Source organism: Phyllostomus discolor, chromosome 8, assembly GCF_004126475.2.
Source record: "Phyllostomus discolor isolate MPI-MPIP mPhyDis1 chromosome 8, mPhyDis1.pri.v3, whole genome shotgun sequence".
NCBI lineage: Eukaryota > Metazoa > Chordata > Mammalia > Chiroptera > Phyllostomidae > Phyllostomus > Phyllostomus discolor.
The window spans coordinates 49,089,695-49,114,636 of NC_040910.2; the positions used below are offsets into that span (position 1 = coordinate 49,089,695).

The 24,942-nt window shown below is 54.3% G+C and overlaps 2 protein-coding genes across 4 annotated transcripts; one reads left to right on the forward strand and one right to left on the reverse strand.

Moving 5' to 3' along the window:
- Positions 1-2,008: 2,008 nt before the first annotated feature.
- COPE (COPI coat complex subunit epsilon) lies at positions 2,009-17,286 on the reverse strand. 2 transcript variants are annotated; one of them, XM_028520986.2, is made up of 10 exons: positions 17,103-17,286; positions 11,918-11,980; positions 11,570-11,670; positions 8,684-8,836; positions 7,406-7,459; positions 6,835-6,916; positions 5,552-5,707; positions 3,414-3,482; positions 2,322-2,396; positions 2,009-2,217 (listed from the first exon to the last, which is right to left on the reverse strand). In XM_028520986.2, exons 1-10 carry the CDS (start codon positions 17,226-17,228, stop codon positions 2,170-2,172), a joined length of 927 nt encoding a protein of 308 aa, XP_028376787.1. In that variant the 5' UTR covers positions 17,229-17,286; the 3' UTR covers positions 2,009-2,169. The 2 variants fall into 2 exon arrangements, with proteins under 2 accessions (XP_028376787.1, XP_028376789.1); XM_028520988.2 differs by lacking the exon at positions 5,552-5,707 and having other exon boundaries at positions 17,103-17,274.
- A 275-nt stretch (positions 17,287-17,561) lies between these two features.
- DDX49 (DEAD-box helicase 49) lies at positions 17,562-24,889 on the forward strand. 2 transcript variants are annotated; one of them, XM_036032615.1, is made up of 14 exons: positions 17,562-17,719; positions 18,631-18,754; positions 19,762-19,847; positions 19,936-20,057; positions 20,377-20,564; positions 20,710-20,850; positions 21,528-21,603; positions 21,886-21,962; positions 22,136-22,233; positions 23,230-23,304; positions 24,010-24,098; positions 24,192-24,263; positions 24,351-24,500; positions 24,572-24,889. In XM_036032615.1, exons 1-14 carry the CDS (start codon positions 17,602-17,604, stop codon positions 24,587-24,589), a joined length of 1,434 nt encoding a protein of 477 aa, XP_035888508.1. In that variant the 5' UTR covers positions 17,562-17,601; the 3' UTR covers positions 24,590-24,889. The 2 variants fall into 2 exon arrangements, with proteins under 2 accessions (XP_035888508.1, XP_028375556.1); XM_028519755.2 differs by having other exon boundaries at positions 17,576-17,719; positions 24,351-24,889.
- The last annotated feature ends 53 nt before the right edge of the window (positions 24,890-24,942 follow it).

The following is a 24,942-nucleotide window of genomic DNA, read 5'->3' on the forward strand; positions in this document are numbered from 1 at the left end:
CAGGATGTCAGGAGTTGGGCTAGGTCCCCTGCAGCCACCAGCCTGACATGCCTCCATGGTGCACAGGTGAAAACAGATAGGAGTCAAGGGGACCTCATTTCTTCTCCCTCTCACCACCCCTCACCCCATTCAGCCCTGCAGTACATTCTGTGGCCCCACCCCCAAACGTTCTTGAATCCTGCCACTTTTCTGCACCTGCACCACCTCAGGTGGTCCTGGGCCACCACCTGCCTGGCATCCTCCTTACCTCACACAGAGGTCAGAGGGAGCCTTCTCTGCTCACAGTCCTCATGGTTTCCATTACTCAGAGTAAAAGTTCAACTCCTGTGACTCACCACCTGCCCTCCTCTCCACCTGTTCCCTCTGTTACAGCCACACTGGGCTCCTCCCTGTTCCTCCAACACCCAACACTGCAGACACAGTTCTGCCTCAGGGCCTTTGCACTGGCTGTTCCCTCTGCCTCCAATGTTGTTCTAGGTACTGGCAGGGCTTCTCCTCCTCAAACTTCAGGCTTTACCTACAAATGTCACTTGCTCACTGTACCTTCCTTAGCACCCCATCCCCCATCAGTCTTCTCCTTGGCATTTCTCACCAGCTGTCCTGCTGTACCTCCTACTATTTTTGAATGTGCTTGTGTACAGGGGGGTCCATCCTTCCTATTGGATGACTAATACCACAACCAATCTGGCAGGCAAAGGGGCTCAGAGGTCCCTGGCTGGCTGGACATGCCCCCATAGGTCCAGTCCAGCCTGTGGGGCAGCCCTAGACTTTCCTAACAACCCATCTCTGTCCTCCCACCCAGCACTATCTGGTGTCCATGGTGCTCATCAGTAACGGGAGAGGGCTCCTGCCCACCAGCCCAGCCCAGCCTCAGCCTCGAGTTTCATTCTGGCAGGGCACAGAAAGGAGGCCACCAGTGGATGGGTGTAGGGGAGGAATGGAAAATAGCTCCTGGTGCTGGCAGTTGGGGACCAGGGCTCCCAGGTACCAGGGGACTGGTAAGGGGATGCTGAGATCCCTGGGCTGGTACCCCTTTCTTGCCCCACCTGAGAGGGAAGGACTCCTCTCCCTGCAATGATGCCCCTGCCAGGGGAGCTCTTCTCTGTACATCTCTCCAGCTCCACTGATGGGGGTCCCTTGCTCTGTGTCCTGTCCTGGTGACCAGGGACAGGGTTTGAACAGCCACCTCTGAGGCAGGTGAGACCAGGTACTGAGAACCAAGGTGTCTTATTTTCTCCTAGGAAGGACCCAAACCTGGCCCAGGGGCGAAGGACAAGAAGTCCTGTCCAGCACATGGAGCCCAGTGTGGGCTCAGAAACTTTATATGGTCTGTTCTGCTGCCTAAGATGCTTGTCCCCTAGGACCTGGCCTGGCAGCAACATCTTACGGTTTTCGTGGACATAGCTTAATGGTGACCTGATCCCAGAGGCTCCCTAACCCACCGATCCATCTCCATCTGCTTCTCCTTATCTTGCAGGGCGATCACTACGTGTTTCTCTCTCTGGGCAGGGAGCTCCATGCTTTGGCCACAGAGGCACTCCAGCACCCCCGGCCCTGGCGACAGTGGGTCTCAAACTTGGCTGATGACTCCCAGCACAGCAGCAGCAAGGAGCATGGGCCTGCGGAGCAGCAGCCAGGCGGGGGCTGATGTTTACTTCCAGGGGGACCCATCATACCCCTTCCATGCTCAGCCAAGCTGAGGCTTGCGTGCTTCCGGCCCCTTACTGTGTACAGACCATTCAGGGATCCTGGGTTTGAATTCTAATGACCGTCATGATGATCATGATCTCTCTGTGCTTGTTTCCCTGGCTGCCAACTGGGCTTGGGGGACATGGCTGTGCCACCCTCAGCTCAGCAGCACAGGGCAGCTGTTTTGAGGGCCAAGGGAGTCCCTGTAGCTGCTGTTCGTAGATCCTGGTCTCCAGGACTCTGTGCCCAGTACCCTCCTGTCCCAGCCTTGGTTCCCACGTACCCCCCTCAAAGTGTCTAGAGCAAACATGGATCAGACAGGGATACATGTGGAGACATTTATTGACAGAAGGGGACTGGGCTTCTAGCCTCTGCCTCTGGCTAAAGTGAGGGGGAAAGGATGAAGGCCAGTGCCCACTGGGGAGGGCAGCATGGCTGGGCCTCACCTTCCCACTGCAGAAACTGCATCTGGGGCTGGCCTTAGGCGCTGGGGGCGTACTGCAGTACTAGCCGGTCAAAGTCGTTTTCCTTCAGCACGAAACAAGGGACAAAAAGAGAGAAAGGGGAACACATGTGAGTCAGAGCCTGAGTTCTGGTCCCTCCCTGGCAGGCCTGGGGAGGTTGGGGCTCACCTTGGCCTGGTACTCCTTGATGAAGGGGTGGGACCTGTGGGCATCCTTCAGCTGGGACAGGTAGCGGTTTGTCACCTGTGGGGAAGGGTGAGGCTAGGTTAGTCGAGCACAGGAATACCCTGTGGCTCTGACATACAGGGCAGGGGTGGGTGGGATAAGGACCACCCAGCAGACTCCCTGCCAGGAGCCCTGATCTCCCTACATGCCCTCCGTTGCCCCACCTGAACAGGATCTGGCCCAGAACCTGGGCTTGGCACGTGGGTGGGCTATGCATCTCAGGGTTCACAGGAGTGGACAGGGCAGGGCCCTGGGTTCTGGGTGAGAGTGGGAGGCCAGGAAGAGTGGAGGGCAAATCAAAGGAGATGGGGTTGGAAAGGGAGATGGGTTTGAGGCACCCAGAGGCCTGCAGACTGAAACCTGGGCCCCAGCAGAGCCTTTGCCGCCAGGCTGACCCTGCCAGTCAGGCCCAGTTCTGACCATATGGGGCTGGGGCACTTGTCTGGCTCTGTCTCCCCGAGACTAGGAGTCTAAGCCTGTTTCTGGAGTGGGAGGGTCATCCTATCTGTCCTGCACAACCTTGGCTGAGGCTACTGGGAGCCCTCCTCCAAGGGCCAGGAAGCAGCTGCCTCGAAGCCCTGGCTGGGCCCCTGGCCAGCTGGGCCAGTCACCTAAATGAGTGGTGCTCCAGCATCCTCCTTCCTCCCCACCCTCAGACAAAGTGGGATCACTCTCCTGGGCCCCTTTTCCATCCTGTTGTCTACCCCACACCCTGAGGTGGCACAGGCTGGGGTCCAAGCCCAAGTGCCTTCTCTGAGCCTCAGACCACTTGTCCATAGGACCCATGGGAGCAGTTGACCTGTGGCCCTGGCCAGGGTGGGGGTCCTGGGGGAGCACCCACAACTCCAACTTCCCAGGGCCCATCTGTGGGGAATGGGTTTTTACCCTGACCCCAGGCCAACCCTGAGGTCCAGAGTCTGAGGCCCAGAGCTTCCTCTGGAGCCAAGGCCAAAACAGAAACCTCCACCCACCCCCAGGGTGGTATCATGAGGGCCGGACAACCCCCCTGCACCTGGCTGGGGGCAGAGGGCCTACCTCGGGAGGCTTGCCCAGGTGCTGGGACAGGACGATGAGGTTAACCAGAGTCTCCGGGTGGCCACTGTCCTGAAAACATGGGGACACCAGGCAAGAAGGGTTAGCACCTCTAAGCCCTGAACTTGACCTACTTACCCCCATCTTGGGCAGGATGATATCCCTCCTCCACTGTCCTGGGGTGGGGACATGACCTGCACAAGGTCACAACCTCAGATGTGAGACAGGATCAAGGCTCCAAGACCCCGAGTGCTTCCCACACCAGCCAATCTTCAAGGCGGTGATCTCAGGGATGTCCCTCCTGCCCTCCCACATGCCCAGGCCAGCTGCTTCCCCTCTGAACTTATTGCCTCATTAGATCAGACTGGGATAGCGTCCCCTTGCCTGTCACAATTGGAGAACTGGGGAGGGGCCTATTTATCGTAAGAATCTCACAGTAACACTAAGCCAAAAGCAGCCTCACTGACCAGCCTCAGGGCTGCCACAAGTGGACCCCACCCACCCGGCCCGTTCCCTGGAGGCCTTGGCAGGAAGTTGCTAGGAAATTACCAGAACCTCCAGGAGGGTGACATCACCCCGTCCACCCACACTGGGCTCCGAGGCACAGGGAACCCTGGGAACTGGCTGGCCACTGCCTTGGCCAGAAACCTCAGCCAGAGCCCTTGGTGGTTGTAAGGCAGGGCCATGGTGGGGAGCCCTGCTGAGGCAACTGAGGCAGAGATGCACCACCCAGGATGAGTGACCTCCAAAGGCACGCTCTGCCCATGCTGCCCTTCTTTTTGGAGACCCAGCTTCTCTTGCCAGCACAGGCATCCTGACAGGGTAAGGCAGCTCCACCAGTGCAGCCTAAGGACACCAGCCCATAGGACCACCACACTAACACCCTTTTGGCCCGTTCCCACCCTGCAAACAACATTCAGATAATTTGGCACCTTGCAGAGAGGAATAGGGAGAAAGGTTCCTACTGCTGTCAGTGTCTCATTATATTAAAAAATGTTTTCCAAAAATGGAAAAAGCTTTGATAATTTTTTTAAGATTTTTAAAATTTTATTTACTTTTAGAGGGAAGGGAGGGAGATAGAGATAGAGACAGAGAGAGAGAGAAACATCAACGTGTGGTTGCTGGGGGTTGTGGCCTACAACCCAGGCATGTACCCTGACTGGGAATCGAACCTGCGACACTTTGGTTCGCAGCCCATGCTCAATCCACTGAGCTACGCCAGCCAGAGCTAGCTTTGATAACTTTTGCAGTTATAAAAATACAGAGAAGCCCTGGCTGGTGTGGCTCAATGGATTGAGTGCCTGCCTGGGAACCAAAGGGTCATCGGTTTGATTCCTGATCAGCATGCGTGCCTGTGTTGCAGGCCAGGTCCCCAGTTGGGGGGTGCACAAGAGGCAACCACACATTAATGTTTCTCTCCCTCTCTTTCTCTATCCCCTCCCCTCTCTTTAAAAATAAAGTTTTTTTTTTTAAAGATTTTATTTATTTATTTATTTTTAGAGAGGGAAGGGAGGGAGAGAGAGAGAGAGAGACAGAGAGACAGAGAAACATCAATGTGCGGTTGCTGGGAGTTATGGCCTGCAACCCAGGAATGTACCCTGGCTGGGAATCGAACCTGGGACACTTTGGTTCCCAGCCCGCGCTCAATCCACTGAGCTACGCCAGCCAGGGCTTAAAAATAAATAAAGTTTTTAGAAAAAAATAAAAATACAGTGAAAGACCTCAGATGTTGGTGGGGAGAAAAAAACTGTAGCCACTCCAGTAGATGACGTTCTTGGTCTTTTTTTTTCTTTTGTTCTCTTCACAGGGTCCAGTTACCTCTGGTCTGCTGCTCCCCACCCCACCCCCCAGGGGAATAGCATGTGTCTCTTCCAAATACAGACCTGGGTGGGGCACCACACTGAGGTTCTCAGATCAGGCAGCCAAGGTGACAGAGAGGAAAGGCTGGGGCATGCCTATCCACTCAGCTCAGGCTGACTCAGGCCCTAGCTGATGAGGTCCTCCTATTTCCAGGAGAAGCTGGGGTCAGGATTTTTATCTGAATCACAATTTTTAGTTGATTCGGCATTAGAATCCCCAAGTGGCTGTGTTGCCTGCTGTCCTCCCTGGGAGCCCTAGGGTGTGGGCTGGGCCTGCCCTACCTTGTCCAGTGCCTCCTGCAGCACACCCTCAGCAGCTTCCCAGCGACCCTGGGCCATGTGGCAGGCCGCCTGTCCATTAAGCAGAAGCAGGGTGGACAAGCACTTGTCGGCCAACTCCTGGAAAATGTAGTAGGCATCCTGCAGCTTCTCACCACCCTGTAGGGACAGTTCTGACATCAGTTTTGTCAACCTGCTGCCAGCCCTACCCCAGCCTGCTCCCTCATAGAGCAGAGCAATTCCAGCACTCTGCAGAGTCAATCCTGACCTGGCCAGCCCACGGCAGGCCCTTCTTAGACACTGCCCCCTGCAGAGACCCCCACACAGCCTACGTTCTGCTGGCTGGGCCAAAGGGGCAGATAGCCACCTCACACTGGCTCCTCAAGCCCTCAGGTTACAGACTTGAAGCTGAAGCTTCCAAAGGCAGAAGTGGTCTATGGCCATCCAGGCTGTCGTCAAGTGGAAACCACTGGGTCACATGAGTCATCAAGAGTGGCCTCTTCTCTGTAGCCCTGACCCTGCCCACCTGGTTCTGAATCCTGTCCTCCTGCTAAAGATGCAGGGTCACACTTGCAAGGGAGCCTGAGACCAAGATGTGCTTATAAAAACAGGTAAGGCTACCAGAGAGTCATCAGGGGCTTGTCCCACTAGACTGAACACATACTGGAAACCAGCCTGGGTGAGGCCTCAAACCCAAGGGCAGTGTAGACACGCAGATGGGGAGCACATTTTAAAAGGCTCATACAAAACAGCAACTCAGAGAATGGGAGCCAAGTGCCAGAAACCAGAAAAGGGGCTGTTGCCAGGGGACGGGGGATGAGGTGCCTAGGCATGTGGGGGAAGGCGCCAGGGGGACACTGGCAATCGCCCAGTGCTAGGAGCACGGACGGCAATCTGAGCAGTATCCAGACACAGGGTTAGACCATGGAGGAGGGGGCATAACCCTGGGACGCATGTGGGCAGAGGCACCCCAAGTCTGGCTGGAGCCCCCCCCCCAGTCAGACTAGTTCACTCTGACTCTGGCCAAGCCACTGGGCTGCAAGAAGCCTGGAATGGGGTTAAGGCTGAGTGAAGTGAGAAACATGCTAGGGATGGCCTGGGCTGGGGGGTTCCTTTAGGGGGCTGGGCCCCTGGCCCTAAACAAGCAGCAGCCCAGTGCACCCATGGAACCTATACCCGTACCCCCCCACCCCGCCAAATGGGAGCAGCAGCTCTAGATTCAGGGGGCCACCTCCTAGCACTGATGTTCCTGTACAGTCTGTCCCCCAGCAGGGCCAAGGGCTCACCACAGCCAGGTTGACCCAGGCAGTGGCCAGCTGGGTGAGGGTGGCGTCTTCGTCTTGGTCCTGCATTTTCTTTAGCTCTTTCCTAGGGGTAGAGGAGAGAGGTGGGAGTCAAGTGGCTTGGCTGCTGTCCCCTTCCTCACCCTGATGCCTACTCACACGGCATACACACACATGCTGGTTCATGGGCTCTGGCTCAGACACTTCCACCTTTGGCTCAGACACAACGGCACCACCACACTGATAAAGCCCACCCCAACCCTGCCCACCACCTGCACCACAGGGGGAAACTGAGGCACAGGCAGTAACCCCCTTCACCCCTGCAGAGAAAGGTGGATAAGGATGGTGTGTCACCCAATGGACTGGAATGAAATAACTGGAGAAACAATCATGCCACCATGTTCTGGGTCTTGGCGAGGGTTCTGGGACAGTCCTCATGCTCAATGCCCCTTTGAGGGCAGAGGCCTGGTTTCCAAAGAACATGGGGTCCTGACCTGGCCTTGTCGCTATGCAGACAACCCTGATGCGCAGACCCCAGCCCAGCAGCACTAGGCGGGGACAGAGTGGGACTTACCGGGCAAGGTCCAGGCGGTCCAGCTTCAGCAGGATCTGCACTGTCATGGCCATGCTGTGGGACAGGGCAGACAGTCAGTGGGCACCTTCCCACTCTACTCCCATCTAGGCTCATTTCATGTGGATGCCACCTTCCAGAACATTCCTATGAGTGCTTGGGCAACCAGCCCTGCCTTGCAGAGGGGGACACTAAGGCTGACCACCGGCCCAGCAGAGCTGATTTCAAACCTGGGCATGGCTCACTGGGCCCAGCCCCTCTCTACTGCCCAGGGCCCTGGCTCTCACATCTCACGAGTGACCACCCTTGGGCTGGGAGCTCCTACAGGGTCCCAAGGGTGCAGGTTCCAGGCCCATGGGCACCCTGCCCAGGCTGAGAACCATATCCATGCCCCACCACAGCCACTTCCCAAATTCAGTCACAGAAGCAGTGCTGCATGGGGCATGTGATCACCCCTCCAATTCCCACACCCATTGCCTCCGTTTCAGCCCTTGACAGCTGTCACTGCTTACTACTTATGTGGCTGCTCACACCCCAGTTTTCCCGCTAGAACGTGACCCAGCACCCACAGTTGCCCTGATAGGAGAGCCTCAGAAACACTAACGGAATCCGCTGCCTCGTCAGTCCTGCACCACACCCATTTCTAAGCTGCAGCAAACCCCTTTCCGGACTGAGGTGGGATGTGAACAGATATGTAACAAATGTGTGGTGAAAACTAACTGAGGGAAGGCGGGCACCGAGAGCTCACTGGAGAAGGCCGTTGCAACCTGTGGGGCCAGAGTTCTGGACACACCACTCTGGATACAGTGCAGGCTCAGAGTGGCCTCTTGGGGTGTGGAGTGGAGCTGACTACATGCTGAGCTGGGCTCCAGAGGCCCAGCCCTGGAGTGCCCTAAACAAGGGTCAGCCTCAGGGAAGGGCCTCTGGGCAGAGGGAATGCAGGGAGCTCTTGGAACAGCCAGGGCCGGAACACAAGGGAGTGTGTGCAGAAATCGTGGGCGGAGACAAAGGTACTTTCTGCTCTGCCCTTGAAACAGGGTTTTTAGCCCTGGGCACTGTGTCCTTGGAACAGTGGCCCAGCTGTGCAGAAAGGAGTGTCTGCTGGACCAAGAATGGGAGCTGCAGCCTGAAAGGAAGCCTGGACCCTGTAGACCTCTCAAAGCAGTCTCCACCTCACCATTCCCATGACAACAGACAAAGAGGCCCTGAGCAGCCCAGAGACTGGAAGGGCTGCTCACCCACCCCTCCAGGCCGTTGCCCCGGAACAGGGTATGCACTCACCACTCCAGGCTGTCCCCCTGGTGCAGTGTGCGCAGGGCAGCGTCTGGGTTCTGGTCGTGGAAGTAGATGGAGGCAGCCATCAGCAGGAAGGTGGTATTGGTCACATCCACACTCCTGCTCATCTCTCGGTCTAGCTCGGCGATAATTGTGTCCCTGTTAAGAAAAGATACTTAGGGCCCACAGCAGGAAGCAGTGCCCTCTCTGTGGGAGCAGACACACCCAAAGAGGGTGAGGTAGGCCCCCAGGGGTGCCTACCAGTGAGGGAGCAGAACAGGATCAGCTCTCTCTGTTTAGCACCACTGCATGCCAGCCTTGCCATCTTCCCACGAGGTGCTTCTCACCTCACACAGACAGGGAGACCAAGGCTGGGCACTCCAGGCCTCATGGGGAGATTCAGTGCAGGAGGGGCCATGCCCACCAAGCAGCACGAACAACTCAGACCCAGGATGCCCTGGACTTCAGAGCTAGCAGGTTGCTGTGTCCACTCTGCCCTGGCATGGAGGGACAGGCCAACCTGTGCGGGGACATGAGGCGGCATAGATGAATCGTACACTAGGGATGTTGTTGCATTCCAAAAGAGGCCTGTGTCCTGGCCCAGCCTGTCAGGTGGGCGACATGCTGGGCTGGGGGCCAGGGGATGGCCGCCCAGCTGGAATTAGGGTTGGGACAAGGATTGGCCAGACATCCTGCAGCCCCAGGGGCCCTGAGCCACAGTCTGCTTAATTGGAAAATGGAGCTGAAATCCCATGTCTTAAAGGCCTGCTAAGCAGATGACGAGAAAAGTGAGGTGTGGGTCCAGCTTTCATCGCTGCTGCTATACAGGGTCATCTCTACAAATGCGTATCCACCATACAGGTGTTAGGGCACTACTGGCCAAATGCCTGTGTTTGAGGGCCCCCAGAAGGCAAGGACATGTCTGTCACTAACTCCACACCCACTTAGGAAGTGCCTGAAGTACAAATGACTTCACACTGGAGCCTGTCTCCTGCTCTGCACAGTGGGCTCGTGTACAGGGGTCACTCGGGGTTGGTGTGAGGAGCCCCTGAGCCACCTCCCGAAGTTTCCTGCCTGGTTCCTGGCACACAGGGTGTGGACATGCTGCCTGCTGTTGTCATTGCCACATTAGTGTCGTATACCATTCCTGTCATGTACTATAGTTATCCTCATGGCCTCTGGTATTTTCTCCATCGTCTGCTTGCTGGCCATCTGCAAGGGGCAGCAGTTTGTGCTGTTGGGATAGATGCACCACACGCCACTCTGCTTTCCTGAGCACTCACCCTGTGCCCTGTGCTGCTTGTGGGTTCTTTTCTGTAATTATCAAAGCAGCCACTGCTCCTGGAGGGTCCCTGGGGTTACCTCCCCTTCAATATGAGAATGGGGCTCGTCACCCTGACCAGTGAAGTACACAGCAGCAGAAATGACGGCCTTGGGAGGCTGCTTGGTATCATGGGGCTGCCAACACAAAGCACCCTGATGTGGAGAATCAAACAGGAGTTTATTCTCTCACAGGTCTGGGGACCAGAAGTCTGAGATCAAGGTGTGGGCGGGACCTGCTCCTACCGGAGGCTCTAAGAGAGTCTGTCTCAGGCCTCTCTCCTGGTGCCAGTGCCTGCAGCAGCCCTTGGTGTGTGTCCACTTCACCCTAATCTCTGCTGTCATCTTCTCCTACCTCCTATTTTGTCTCTTATGAGAATACTGGTCACTGGACTCAGGGCCCACCCTACCCCCAGGGTGATTTCAAGATCCCTAACTACTCACATCTGCAAACACTCCATTTCCAGTGAGGTCGCATTAGGTTTCTGGGAGCCAGGACAAGGACATGTCTTCTAGGGGGTATATTCAGCTGCCACTGGTCATAAGCAACCCCCCCCCCCCACCGAGCCTTGGGCTTCATGGGCAAAGGAGCCCAACAACAGGAAGTGATGACACGGTGTTGGTGAAGAAGCAGAGGTTGGGAGGGGGTGCAGTCACAACAGAGAGTCTCACCCACAGCTGCAGTGGCCCATGAGGGAAGCATGGTGCCACCAAAGTCAGGACCACACTCTGGTCCAGCAAGCTCCAAAGGGCAGAGACTGAGGAAGGACCCTCTGCGAGGCATCAGATGCCATGGGTGGCAGGGCAGGGTGGGGGTGGATTCCTGGGGCTGTGACAAGGTGGGGGTGGCTGCTGGCCCCAATGCAGAGCACAGCAGCTCCCTGTTGTGGGCCTAAGAGCCTCCCAGGTGTGTGAATGCTCCCTACACAGGCAAAGCAGGGTCACCTGACTCCAAACCACAGCCAGGAGATGTGAGCTCACATGCCCCTGGGTGAGCATCCTGTAGTGCAGAACAGCCTGAGAAAATGTACAGCAGGAACCACCTGAGGCCAGCATGCTGAGTGGCCAAGCACAGGCAGGTCTAGTTGTATGGAGTTCCGCCCTGGCCCTAGTGTGGGCATGCAAAGCCCACCCTGGGCCACAGGAGGGTGTGAGACTTTCCACAGGGGTCCTTACCACCCCTCCCCCAAACTCTCCTGGCCACTGCCCTCAGGAGTTTGACAATTGTTGCTCTGCATTCTGGGGCCAGGGAGGACCCACAGTTTAGGGTGAGGTTTGGTGTAACTCTACCTGTACTTCACCTGGCCCCCTCCTGAGGAGACAAGCAGCAGGTACAGGGGAGGTACAGACACCTCCCCTGTCATCCTAAGGCCCCCTCTGTAATGCCCAGGGATGTACATTCAGGGAGCCCTGAGGAATTCTTGGGAGCATCTACTCACATGTCCTATCTCTGATCCCTTAGACCCTTTTGAAGCACAATCCATCACTGCTCCCCACTGTGCAGGTGGGGGAAACCAAAGCACAGGGAAGTAAGGGGGCAAGGAGGAGGGCCCCCACCCACTCAAAGCTCACCTCTGGCTGTCATTGGCCAGGTACTCCGCAAACATGCGCACAGCCTGGAGTTCAGGGGCCGAGGAAGGCTTGATCTCGTCCATGACCACACCGTACTTCCTCTGTGGTGAAACAAGCATGCTGTCAGCTTCACCTGTCCCCACCTGCCATAAGGTTTCTATGTCCTGAGTCTCTGGAACACAGAGGGCTTCTCGGGGCTCCAGCATCACTCCAGTGAAGCCCCAACACCTAGAGCCCACATCCACCACGCCCAGGTACCTCTCATCCTTCCAGATGCCTACTCCAACTCAGCATGTTGTTCCTTACTCTCGCATCTCAGGGATGTTGGTGGTCACAGCCCATGCTCACCTGTGCGAGGTATGCTCTGTACAGGAAGACATCCCTTTCCACATCTCTCTCTGGACTCGACAGCTGTGGAAGCAGATGTGGGTTAGGATGCAGAGGGCCATGTGCTGGATAGGGCCTCCAAAGCCAGGAGCGGACAGCTCCCCTGGTGGAGTCCAGGCCCTGACTCTCAGTTTCCTATAATCTTGGGCAGCAGGAGTGACTTCCACTGAGGGCATACAGCATGGTGGGCACCTGATCTCATCCCATCCCAACATCACCTGGGAAGGAAGCTCAATTGTCAGCCATTCGTCCAGGTGAGGAATTGGCCACTGAAAGTGTCACAACTGCTCCAGTCACAGGACAAGGGAACAGATGATGCTGGAGCACAGATACTTCCATGTAGCCTGCTCCTGTCCTGCTTTTGTTTCAAAACACTCTTTAAATAGGACACACAGAAGAGATGGTTCGCCTCACTCAGAGGACCTTTCTGGGAGGCCTCAGCTTTGCTGTCCCAGCACAGTGATGTCTGTGTCTAGCCTGGGCCAGGTGAGACCTCGGGACCTCCCCATACTTGGGTACAAGGTCCATAGGCTGCTGCCCCTCCACCCAGCCATTGCCCAGAGCTGAGAAGCAGAAGTCACCTCACATGTCACTCATTGTGGGGCTGTGAGGAAGGTTCCAGGAGGATGTAGGCAGATGAGGGAGCCTCCTGTGGGAGAACAGTTTTTGGACCTGGGACAAGGGTGGAGAGTACATGCAGTTCAGCCCAGAGGACATGCTGCACTGGGACACACCCTGGGGGGTTGGGAGAGAAAGTAAGGAAGAAAGGGGGCCCAGCCACCTTGGGGTGGCCTCTACAACAGCCTCACAGAGATGTCTATACAGCTGCCAAAGCACAGGGACAAAGGGTCTGGAGTTCCACAGGTGGGGGTATGCCAGGACTGCCTCCCCCAGGGTGAGAACCAGATTCCTGGTCACCACACCTTCTCCCCAGCCTGAGGGGTGGGGGTGAGGAGGGTGAGTATGGTGAGTGTGTCCTCCTCCCTGGCCAAGGGAGAGTACAAACAAGAAGCTGGCTCCTGGCCCCAGCCTGACTCAGCCCACCTTCACCGTGGAGTTGCAGTGGGCATCTCTGGCCTTGGTGACCAGGCTGGGGATCTGGCCACAATTTGGAACACAACATCTACTAAATAAATGACTTTCAAATGACCCTCAGAGGTGGACAGTGGTGAGGACCACCCATCTGGGTGACCCCATACCACCCTCAGTAAAAAAACACATGCTGGTTCTTGGTGTCTTCAACGCAAGGACACAGTGGGGGACCCTGAGGAGGACCTCGGGTCCCAGAGGTGACTCTGAGCCTCAGCTGCCCCATCTGTAAAACAGGCACCACTACCACTGACCCTGCAGGACTGCCAAGGTCTCACCTAGAAGCTACATGTGAATGCTCAGGACCCTCTCAATTAGCCAAAGAAAGAAGAGCTTCTGGGAGGTGTAAGAACAAGGGCAGATGTACAGAGAGATGCATGCCACCAGGTGAGCTCTCAGGTCCCCAGTACTGACAGCTCATCTGAATCACCTGGGAGCTCAGAAACCAGCAAAGCCAGGGGCCTATGCCTACCAGCGCTGCCTGATACTAGCGCGGTCCTACTGGCCCCCAGGCAGTACACGGGTGCAGCCAAGCCTGAGAACAAGAAGTACTGTCTAGGGAGGCTAGTGATGGAGTGGGGTGTGGGGTTTGCATCCCCTCCCCTGTCTTTGTAGCCATCAGAGTCACCTGACCACACAAGATGGTCAGCTCTTCTGAGGCTTTCTTCTGTTTCATCCCCAATACCTTGGTGGTGCCTGCCATCTTGTGGGCACTAAAGAAATGTCTGACAAACAGGGACATGATGGTTTAACATCGTGTTAAGATACACCAGCCTTCCTCCTGGGCCATCTCAGGTCGTGTCTGTCCGAGGTTGCTGGGGCCACTGCACCAAATTGCCACAAACAGGGGACTTAAAACAACAGAAGCTTATTTCTCACAGTTCTGGAGGCCAGAAGTCCAAGATCAAGGTATCAGCAGGGCCACACTCCCTCCAAAAGTTCTAGTTGAGAATCCTTCACCTTGTCCAGCTTCTGGTGGCTCCAGCCATTCCTTGGTTTATGGCTGTATCACCCCAACCTCTGCCTCCATCTTCTATGTCTGACTTGAACTTCTCTCTGCCTTTCTGTTAGGACACCAGTCATTCGATTTAGGGCCTTTGTAAATCCTGGCTGATCTCATCTAGAGATCCTTCACTGACTTACAACTGGCCCTGGCCATTTAGCTCAGTTAGAGTGTCGTCTCAATACACCAAGGTTGTGGGTTCAATCCCTGGTCAGGGCACATACAAGAATCAATCAATGAATGTGTAAGTTAGTGGAACAATAAATTGATGTTTCTCTCTCTCCCCCTTCCCCTCTCTCTAAAATAAAAAATAAGATAAAGTAAAATAAAATAAAATAGAATTACATTACAAAGGCCCTTTTTCCAAATAAGTCACATTAATAGGTCCCAAGTGTACATATCTTTTTTTTTTAAGATTTTATTAATTCCTATTTTTAAAGAAAGGGGAAGGGAGGGAGAAAGATAAGGAGAAAAACACCAATGCATGTTTGCCTCCTGCACACCCCGCACCGGGGACCTGGCCCGCAACCCAGGCATGTGCCCTGACTGGGAATCAAACCAGCAACCGTTTGGTTCACAGGTTGGTGCTCAGTCCACTGAGCCACACCAGCCAGGGCAACATATTTTTTTTTTTTTTTTGAGATAGCATTCAGTGCAGTATAGGCTGCCTAAGAGGCTTTACGTGCTCCATGGACCAGAATTAAATGACACGAGTTGGCTCAGCAGGGACAGTGCTTCCATTCTCTGGATGCCTCAGGGATAATGTCTTGGCATGTCCACAGCTCAGAAGCTGAGTTGTGTGTGCCTCCAGCCAGAGTGACCACTGGCATGATTTCCTTTGTTTTCAGTTACTCCCTGGTCACACTGGTTCTTTCAACAGCAATGTAAAATCTGCATAACATGCTGCAAGAAGACTCACAGAACATATTGCTACAGTGTAAGCAGCATAGACACATGGCAGAAGCCAAAAGGTGAACAAGAGTGCAATGCTGAATCTCACAGTGACCCTACTGAGGTAGGTGTCATTGTTTCCATTTGACAGGAGGGGAAATTGAGGCTCAGAGAAGTACAGCAACTCAGCCCTGGTTGCAGAGGCAACAAAGGAAAGCTGGAGCTGACCCCAGGTCTACCTCAATCCTCTTCCAGTCTATACTACCCCAACAAGGAGGCACAGACAATTCTGGTGGTAGGCTGAAGAAGGCTTGCCAGAGATGTCCATGCCAACCCCTGGGACCTGTGAACAGCTTACATCACATGGTAAGAGAGATTTCACAGATGTGATTAAGGTTATGGACCCTAAAAGGGGGAGAGTGTGCTGATTGTATGGGAGGGCCCAGTCTAATCACAGAAGACTTACAGTGGAGACTAGGCAGAAGGAATGCAGCAGAAGGGGAAATGCCAGAGACTTCAACTGTGAGAATCCCATGGCTGGTTCTAAGATAGGGGTGGTGGGGGGGGGCACATTCGAGGTTGAGGACTGGAGACAAGCTTCTAGGTGCTAAGAGTGGTCCCAGTCAGAGGGCCTACAATCTGAATGAGTTTGAGAGCAGATTCTTCCCTAGAACCTCCAGAAAAGACATAGCCTGGCTGACACCTTGAAATGAGCATGGCGAGAACCATACTGGACATCTGACCTACAGGAACCCTGAGAGATTAATAAATTAATGTTGTCTTATGCTATTTGTTGTAAGTTGCAAGGCAGCCATATAATATTAATACAGTTGTGCAAATGTTATCTCAACGAATCCTAACAGTTTTCTGAAGTCTGTTCGAGGTTTTACATCCATTACATAGACACTCAGAAACGTCACATTCACTGTTGAAGGTGAGAACCATGGAAAGTAAGCCTTCTTTACTTCAGAGTCCAAATTCCTCTCAATCATCTGGCTGTCTCTGTGAAGATGTCCACCACTCCCTCCTTTGGTGTCCTGATGGCAGCCTACACCTTTGGAATAAAATCCAAACCCTTGCTGCAGCCCCAAGGCCCTGCCCCTCACCTTGTTCACCTCATTCTCCTTCTCCTCCTTGATACCTCCCCAACTTCTGCTACACCAGCCTCTTATGCCTTGACTACTCTGAGCTCACACCTGACTTAGCACCTTTGCAGCAACTTATGGGGTTAGATGTTTCTCCAGGTTCAGTCTCAGGTTCAAATGACAGAGAAGTAAGGTCTGATTGGACCACCCCCATGTAAAGCCACTCCTCCCCCAATTTCAGACTAAATATCTCCCCTTACCCATACATAGTGCTTAAGTTGTAACTATTGTTCACTTGTTTCTTTGTATACTCTCTTTGTAACACTAGGCTGTCATGCACCCTGCTCTTAAAAATTCTCCAATGGTTCACTCAAAGTGACAGAACACCCATGTCCAAAGGTCCTGCTAACAGTCCCTGTTGCCCCCTCTTCTGTCATCAGCTCCTCACTGGCTGGGACCTCCCTGCCTGAAGATTTACTTTCTAGTTCTCAAACTGCCAAACTCATTCCCACCACTCTCCATCACACCACATTCTCACGTGTTTATTTACTCATTTACTCTCTGTCTCCCTTGCGAGGCTGAGATGCCCAAAAGACAGTTGAGAGTTTTGTCTATTTTGTCACTGTTTTGAGCCCAGCACGAACACACTGCCTGACCTAATAACTGGGCTAGTGGGGCAGGTAACGCCGTAGAAATGACGTCGGGAAAGTAATTTCTTTCTTGAACGTTTGTATCCTCATCTGTAAAATGAGGACAAAAAGTCCCTACCTCACAGGTATTGAGGGTGTGGCGCCCCCCAAATTAGAATTATCACCGTTCTTATTACTATAAGAGCATAAACGCTTCTCCTATTGAAATGCTTTCCAGGCTGCAGAGTGAACGCTCTGGGAAGTAAAAACTGCCCCTGCTTTGGGTTTTGTTTTGGGACGAGGATTAACTCCTCACTGCCTCTGAAGACAAACGTGGGGAGTAGAAACGCCATCAGGAGAAAAAAAATTTAAAAACAGAGCGCGACCCGCGGCCACCAGGAAGCGGCCTCAGCCTCCGTTCCCAACGTCCCCACCCGGAACAGCCGCACCTTCACTCGCTGCGCCTCGTTGATACACTGTTGGTAGCTGCCGATGTAGAAGGCGTTCTTCACATCGAACAGCTCGTCCACTTCCCCAGAACCGCCGGAGGCCGGACCGCTGACCGGGGGCGCCATGTCGCTCTGGTCCCAGCCACTCCTCTTCCTGAGGGACACGTAGGCCGGAAACAGGGTGACCCCGCGGGCACGCCGGGAAATGTAGTTTGACGTTCAGGCTCGAAGATGAGCCAATTGAAGAATCTTAATCGAGAGTAAAGGGACGGGAGACGCAAGTGCGACTCGCAAAGCATTTCGGGCATTGTAGTGTGACTTGATTCTTGAGCCAATGGAATTCAGGAAAACATGGTAAGGAAATAGGCGAGGCTGGGAATGGCGAGAGTTGAAGAGGGTGGGACCACGCACGAGTCGGATCCAATTAACGGTAAATTTTTCATTACATCATTGACACGCGCCGGAAGCGAGGCTCACTTGGGTCCAGCGGCTGACGGCGATGATGGCTGGGTTCGCGGAGCTTGGGCTGTCTTCGTGGCTTGTGGAACAATGTCGGCAACTGGGTTTGAAGCAGCCTACACCCGTGCAGCTCGGCTGTATTCCTGCCATCTTGGAAGGTAAGTATGGCTCGGCGTCTTCCTCAGGAGTGGTGTCCGCTCCTGTCGCGTTACGCCTTCCGTTTACCCGTGCTGGGCCTGCGAGGCGAGGGGCATCCTCGGGCATTTCGAGGAACCTAGGTTCCGGAGGCAGATTAAGCAGTGTTGTTGGCCTTTAGGCTGCACGAGTGACTCACTGCGTGTCCTCTCACAAGTGATGTAATCTCTGAAATTTCCATAGTCTCAGAATTCCGGGAGGTTTTGTTGATTACTAACTGATGGTAATGGGAAAATTGAGTAGAACTTGCACTTACTATCTTCATTTTACAAATGAAAATTGAGGCCATTGAGATTACTGGTAGAAATGAAAGCATGGATGGGTGGAACAGCAGTTTTATCTTTCTCTTTCTCAAGTCAACTTTAAAAATTACTGGTAGGTTCAGCACTCTGGTTCCATGACTGCTCTTCTCCCACTCTTCTGGCCCAACTCAGTTTTGCCAGTACAGAGCTACTGGCGGGAAGCTAGGACGTGACAAGTTACAGGTTAAATAAACATAGGTGAAAGAATGTACAGGGAGCATAAGATGCATATTGGAAGAGGCATTCCAAGTTCCCCAGCTCAGGTGATGTTGGTGGGGGTTGTCAAAATGAGGTAATGATTAGTAGCATCTTGGGTCGTGGGTGTGGGTTCCAGTCTAGCCTTCTACTCACTAGCTATGTTTCTGGGCAAATCTCTTGAGTCTTGGTTTCCCTGCTATTAATTGGGAATGATAATGGTCTCTTTCTCCTAGAATTTGTCAGTTCCCCACAATGGAAAGTTGTCAGTATGCCCGGAATGGAAAGGGCATAGACCAGTAACAGGCACACAGTAACTGCTCAGTGGAACACCTATTTATACCTAAGCTCTTGACGTTGCTTTGCCCTCTGCCCAGGTCGGGACTGCCTGGGCTGTGCTAAGACAGGCAGTGGCAAGACAGCAGCGTTTGTCCTGCCCATCTTACAGAAGCTCTCTGAGGACCCCTATGGCATCTTCTGCCTTGTCCTGACACCCACCAGGTGAGCACCCCCAGGCCTCCTGGGTGAGTTAACCAGCTGCATTCTCTTGGGCAAGCTCCTTTACCTCTCTGAGCCATACTTTCCCTGTGTGCAAAATGGAGAGAGAAATCATGCCTCCTTTTAGGGCTGCTGCAGAATTAAACGACATAGCATGTGAAAAATGCTGAGTACAGAGCTTCACTCAGAGCAAGTGCTGGTCAGACAGGAGCTGTCAATAGTCTTTAGCTTAAGAATAGGCACATTTTACTTGGTCACACAGGGCTGATGATTGATATGATAAGTTCTGTAATGACAATAGAAGTAGGCACTGAGATGCTATGAGAGTGTGGCCTGCAAAGGGGTGGAGTCAAGGAAGGCTTCATTCAAGGGTGCCTTAAAGAATGAGAAAGGTCTCTCAAAGGGATAAGTTGGGGAAAAGGTAACCTAGGCAGAGGGAACTACTAGTGCATTCCTGCAGAGGTGTGAGAGAGAGGCAGGGAACTGAAAGGGTACTGAGGGCCAGGCAGATTAGATCCAGCATGAGAAGGGCCTGGAATGCCAGGTTAGAACTGGTTTTGAGGGAGTATGAGCAGGAAACAGCAATACAGAAGGCCAAGAAGTGGAAACATGGGCAGAGGAGAGGCCCAGTTAGAAATGGGGCTGAAGGACAGAGAGGAAGGGACTTAGACACTGACTAGCACTAGGGGAAGAGGGACTGATGTTTGCATTTCAGGCTTTGGTGACTGGTGTCAAGGCTATTGCTGAGAACTTGGAAGGAGGAGAGGCCAGTTTGGGTGGGACTAGTAGGGGAGGGGCCACAGACTGTTGTGGGGTCCAGTCTGGTGACTGGGCAGGGCTCACACAGGCCTCCAATACTGATTGTCAGGGCTTTTGTCCAAAGGAGACTGGGAGCATGGAGGATGTATGAACAGAAGAGAGTGAGTTAGGAAGCCCTGGGGATGGAGATGGTAATGGGAGGCAGGCGCAGAACCTTTGTGTAACCCAGCCTGGCTCCTTTGCACCCACAGGGAGCTGGCCTACCAGATTGCAGAGCAGTTCCGGGTCCTGGGGAAGCCTCTGGGCCTGAAAGATTGTATCATCGTCGGTGGCATGGGTACGAGAGCTCCAGGAAGGCCCTGGGTATGGGACCTCTGCAGCCTCAGACCACCTGCCCAGCCCCACCTTTTGTCCTCCACCTGCAGACATGGTGACCCAGGCCCTGGAGCTCTCCCGCAAACCACATGTGGTCATTGCCACACCAGGGCGCCTGGCTGACCACCTCCGCAGCTCCAACACCTTCAGCATAAAAAAGATCCGATTTCTGGTGAGTTGGCCTTGGCACTGATTCACCCATTTGGAAAATGTGTCCCACAGGCCATCCAGTAGAATGTTAGGAATATAACAGTTCAGAGACCCACCAGATGTTGTGTGTACCAAGGCGGGTGGTTGGTAGCAGGGCCTGTCTAAGGAAGTGACATTGGAGCTGAGATAGGTGAGGGAGCAGGACCTCCATGACCTTGAGGGAGAGTGCTCCTAGGCTCATGACCAAAGCTAGGAAGGAGGCACATGGGGGAGGGAGGCCAACCTTGGACAGAACCCTTAGCTCAAACCCCTACCACTACCCCCTGCTGTGGGCATTGCAGGTGATGGACGAGGCAGACCGGCTGTTGGAGCAGGGTTGCACTGACTTCACGGTGGACCTGGAGGCCATCCTGGCAGCTGTGCCAGCCCATAGGCAGACGCTGCTCTTCAGTGCCACCCTGACTGACACACTCAGGGAGCTGCAGGGCCTGGCCACCAACCAGCCCTTCTTCTGGGAGGCTCAGGCCCCGTGAGTCCACAGCCACATTCCAGGCTTGGGGGGACTGGCAGGAAGAGGTGGTGGAGTCATAGCCAATGGTGGTTATTGCCCATATGTGGGGCAGGGCATTGACTGAATTCAACAGAAAGGGGAACTGAGGCACGCCCCTCCCCAGGGTACGAACAGTAGAACAACTAGACCAGCGCTACTTGTTGGTGCCTGAGAAGGTCAAAGACGCCTACTTGGTCCACCTGATCCAGAACTTCCAGGATGAGCACGAGGACTGGTCCATCATCATCTTCACCAACACATGCAAGTGAGCTTGGTGTGGCCAACTCCCACTGCCCTTTATGGAGGCCCAGCAGGTGGCCTGAGGTCACAGATGGGAGGCACACAGCCAGTGTCAGCACTCCGGGACCTCTGTTCAGACCAGAGGTTTTGGAAGATTTGCTCAAGGAGGCTCAGAGAGATCAAGTGATTCACTGGGGTCACCTCTTCTGAAGGCAGAGCCAGGATGTGTAGGGGTCCTTATGTCTGCTCTTAACGGAAGGGCCAGGGGCTCATGGCTGTCCCCAGCCTTGGGGCAACCTATTTGCTGTGGTCTAAGGTTGTCACCGAGGCCCAGGACAGCAGCACCCAAACCGAGGGCTGTCTTCCCCATAGTCCCAGGGTCCTTAGAATTTTCTGAAGCATCTTGGGGGATTGTCAAGAAGCTGTAGGCTGTTCTAGCAGATAGGCAGTCCATATGTTGAAGGGACCTCCTAATTGGTGCTGCCCCATCAAGAAATTGGCTATCCAAAGAAGAAAGTCTGGATGTGGGGCTGACTCTTGTTGGCATAGGCCAGAGGAGGACTTGGCAGAGAGGATGTCAGTGCCCCTTTGCTTGTCCTCTCCCATCGGTGCAGGGCAACTGCTTGGGCTCCTAGGCAAGGGCGGGAGCACTTTCCAAGCACCCCAGCTTTGGAGGGGCTGACAGTGTGTCCTTCCCACCAGGACCTGCCAAGTCCTGTGCATGATGCTACGCAAGTTCAACTTCCCCACTGTGGCCCTGCATTCTATGATGAAACAGGTAAGGAGACCCACTAGCCTTGCCTGAGACTCCTCCTGGCCTCAGGGCCTTTTCCTAGGCTCTTCCCTCTGCCTGGAACACACTTCCTGCCACCCACCCCTGTCTGTCCCAGTCTGGCTTTTTCACTGTCGTCTCCCTCACTGGACTGGGAGCCCTGTGAGGGTAGGACATCCTGGCCTCTGTCCTGTCCCCAGACCTCATGTAGTAAGTGCTCAGCCATTCACCGAGGTGCTACCTGATACTGATCTCCATCCTCCCAATTTTCTTCCTCATTTGGCATAGAAAGAACGCTTTGCTGCTCTGGCCAAGTTCAAGTCCAGCATCTATCGGATCCTGATTGCAACAGACGTGGCTTCCCGGTGAGCAGCCAGGGTACTGCCTCCCATGTATTGGCTCAGTGATGCCCCCACAGAGGGGCCAGAGGGGAAGGCTGGCCTCAGGCAAGGGTTGGGCAGCTCCAGCTTCACCTTGGATGAGTCCTAGCCTTGGTTTCACCATGTGGGCAGTGGTGCTGACCAGCCTCTGCTTCTAGGGGCCTGGACATTCCCACAGTGCAGGTGGTCATTAACCACAACACCCCCGGGCTCCCAAAGATCTACATCCACCGAGTCGGCCGGACAGCCCGTGCAGGTGAGCAGACAGGGTGGGGTGGCCTTTGGGGACCCATCCCTCCCGCCTGTGCACACCGTGAGGAGCCAGAGCCATGAGCTGGTGGGACGTGGTAGAGATACAGCCTACAACAGGTGAGAGATGTTAGAGGCAGTGTTTGAGGAATTGTCCTTTTAAAAGGAAAGGTGGGGGTATTTTGGCTTCTCCATGTGACCCACATGCTGTCTCCTAGGGACATGGCACACTGCCCTAGTCCTCACTGCTCTCTGTTGCTCACTCCAGTCCTCTTCACTTGTCAGAGCTGCAAGTCAGGACTGTGCAGTGCGAGGGTTCATGAGCCTTGGTGGGTGTGATGTTGCCCCATGGGATTTGGTGTCCAAGTTTAGCCCCTCACTGTGACCCTAGCCAGCGGCCAAGGAGGCATCCATCTCTCTGCTCCCAGCCCTGCCAGAGAGGGACACTGCATTTGTGAGATTTTTCTCATGCCTGGAGTGGAGAGAGATTAGCTTCTGGGATGTACTGGGTCTGTTCTGTCCCATAGCCTTAATTAAGCAGGTCACATCAGCATTGTGAGCCTTACTGCTCCAGGGGTCATGGGCCTCGTCAGCTGTCAGTGCTGGTGCAGCACGAGGCACTGTTACAGAAACAGAAAACAACAACCGGCCTGCAGAAATTCAGGCTGAGGCTTGTCCGGGCTTATTGCTGACATAACTCGGCCTGGGCTCCTGGGCGGCCATACTGAAAAGGAGACTCATGTCACCTGCCAAGGTGACAGCCCATGTAGGGCCAGGGTGGCAGGAGAGCTGCCCCTCCGTGGTGTCCTGCAGCTGCCCTGGGACAGACCCACCCACTGCACAGGTCTGGCTGGGGTCAAGCCCTGATACACTGGGCTTCCTTCACCCGCCCACACCTACCCACCAAGTTCTCCCTTTAATTAAGAGGCATCGTGACCTGCCTCTGTGGACCCCTCATCCTGGCCCCTGGCACACAGCAGGTAACTGTGGTGTGTCTTCACAGGGCGGCAGGGACAGGCCATCACACTGGTGACACAGTATGACATCCACCTGGTACATGCCATCGAGGAGCAGATCAGTGAGTAAGGGGGCAGGGCCCAGATGCCCACCTGCTTTCTCATGTGAGCAGCACTTTCCTTCCTATACAGTTCCCAAAGAAGTTTCTTTTGCCCAATTATTTTTTAAATTTTATTTATTGATTTTTAGAGGGAGAAATGTCAGTTTCTTGTTCCCCTTATTTTTCCATTCATCAAACCTGCAGCCTTGGTGTAATGAGACAGTGCTGTAACCAACCGAGCTATCTGGCCAGGGTCTCTTTTGCCCAATTATTGAATGAGAAATTCCCCCTAATGGCTGTCAGCAGCCAAAAGCCACATCCAGTGGGCAGGACCTGAGACCATGCTGTGTGGATGCGTCAGAGCCCTAGGGATGGGTCCTCAGTCTGTTTAAAACCTCCCTTGGGTGGTTTACTGTGTAGCCAAGACCAAGAGCCACTAGGGTGTTTCCAATCTCCTCCCTAACTGTCCTAAAATTCAGAATCATCTCAGCTTTAAAGCACGGTCAAAAAAATTACTCCTAGTCCAACTCCTAGTGTTGGCAACTGCACACACACACAAAGGAGAGCAGTTTATACCTCAAGTAGGTCAGAACTCCCAGACCTTGCCTGGGTGACTTATCTGATAGGAACCTAGAAGGCGTGCATGCCCCACCGCACCAGGAACTCACTGTGGCCAAAACCCCTCTCCCTGTCATGTTCAACTTCCCCTGCCTCCACCCCCCACAGAGAAGAAGCTGGAGGAGTTTGAGGTGGAGGAGGCTGAGGTGCTGCAGATTCTCACCCAGGTCAACGTGGTCCGGAGGGAATGTGAGATTGTGAGTGTTGGAGCCTCAGGGTCCAGGGTGCTGCCTTCAAAATGGGTCTACCCCATACCCCATGACAGCCTCTCTCCCTCCCCCTCACCCCAGAAACTGGAGGCAGCCAACTTTGATGAAAAGAAGGAAATTAACAAGCGGAAGCAATTGATCCTGGAGGGGAAGGTGAGGGCTGAGCCAGCAGTGGGAGGGACAGGGCTCCTGAGGTAGAGGATGACCTGCTCAGATACCTCTCTGTCCTTCCTGAGACAGGACCCCGACCTGGAGGCCAAGCGCAAGGCTGAGCTGGCCAAGATCAAGCAGAAGAACCGGCACTTCAAGGAGCAGGTGGAGCATGCGTTGCAGCAGCAGAAGGCTGGTGGGTCTGCCCGCAGGAGGCGCCTCACCAAGGCCCAGCCTGAGGCCCGCTTGGCCCCAGTACCCACCCAGGGCCCAGCCTGAGGCCCACTCAGCCCCTACCTGCCCAGCCTCAGATTCCCTCATCCAGCTGAGGGTTGGAGAGTTGGAAGGTTTTCTCCTGTTGACAGTCCCCACTGCCAACCTGCTCCACTCCCCTCAGTGGAGCCATGGACACCCACGTGGTGTATGTAGTACATGACTCTTACCCTATGGCCCCGGCTGGCCCCTTCTCAAAGCCTTGGCCGAAGGTCAGGCTGTAAAAGAAAGAACATTAACAACTGGGCCCATATCCACAGTGACCCCACTCCAGGGTCACCACAGCGGGTGCCATGGGATCCAAAAGTGAAAGTATGTCATTTCTGAGAGGCACTTAATAAATGAGTCTTTCAGCTCACCCAGTCTGACTCACAGGGGCAGGAGAGGAGGGTATAGCCTCTTGCACCTT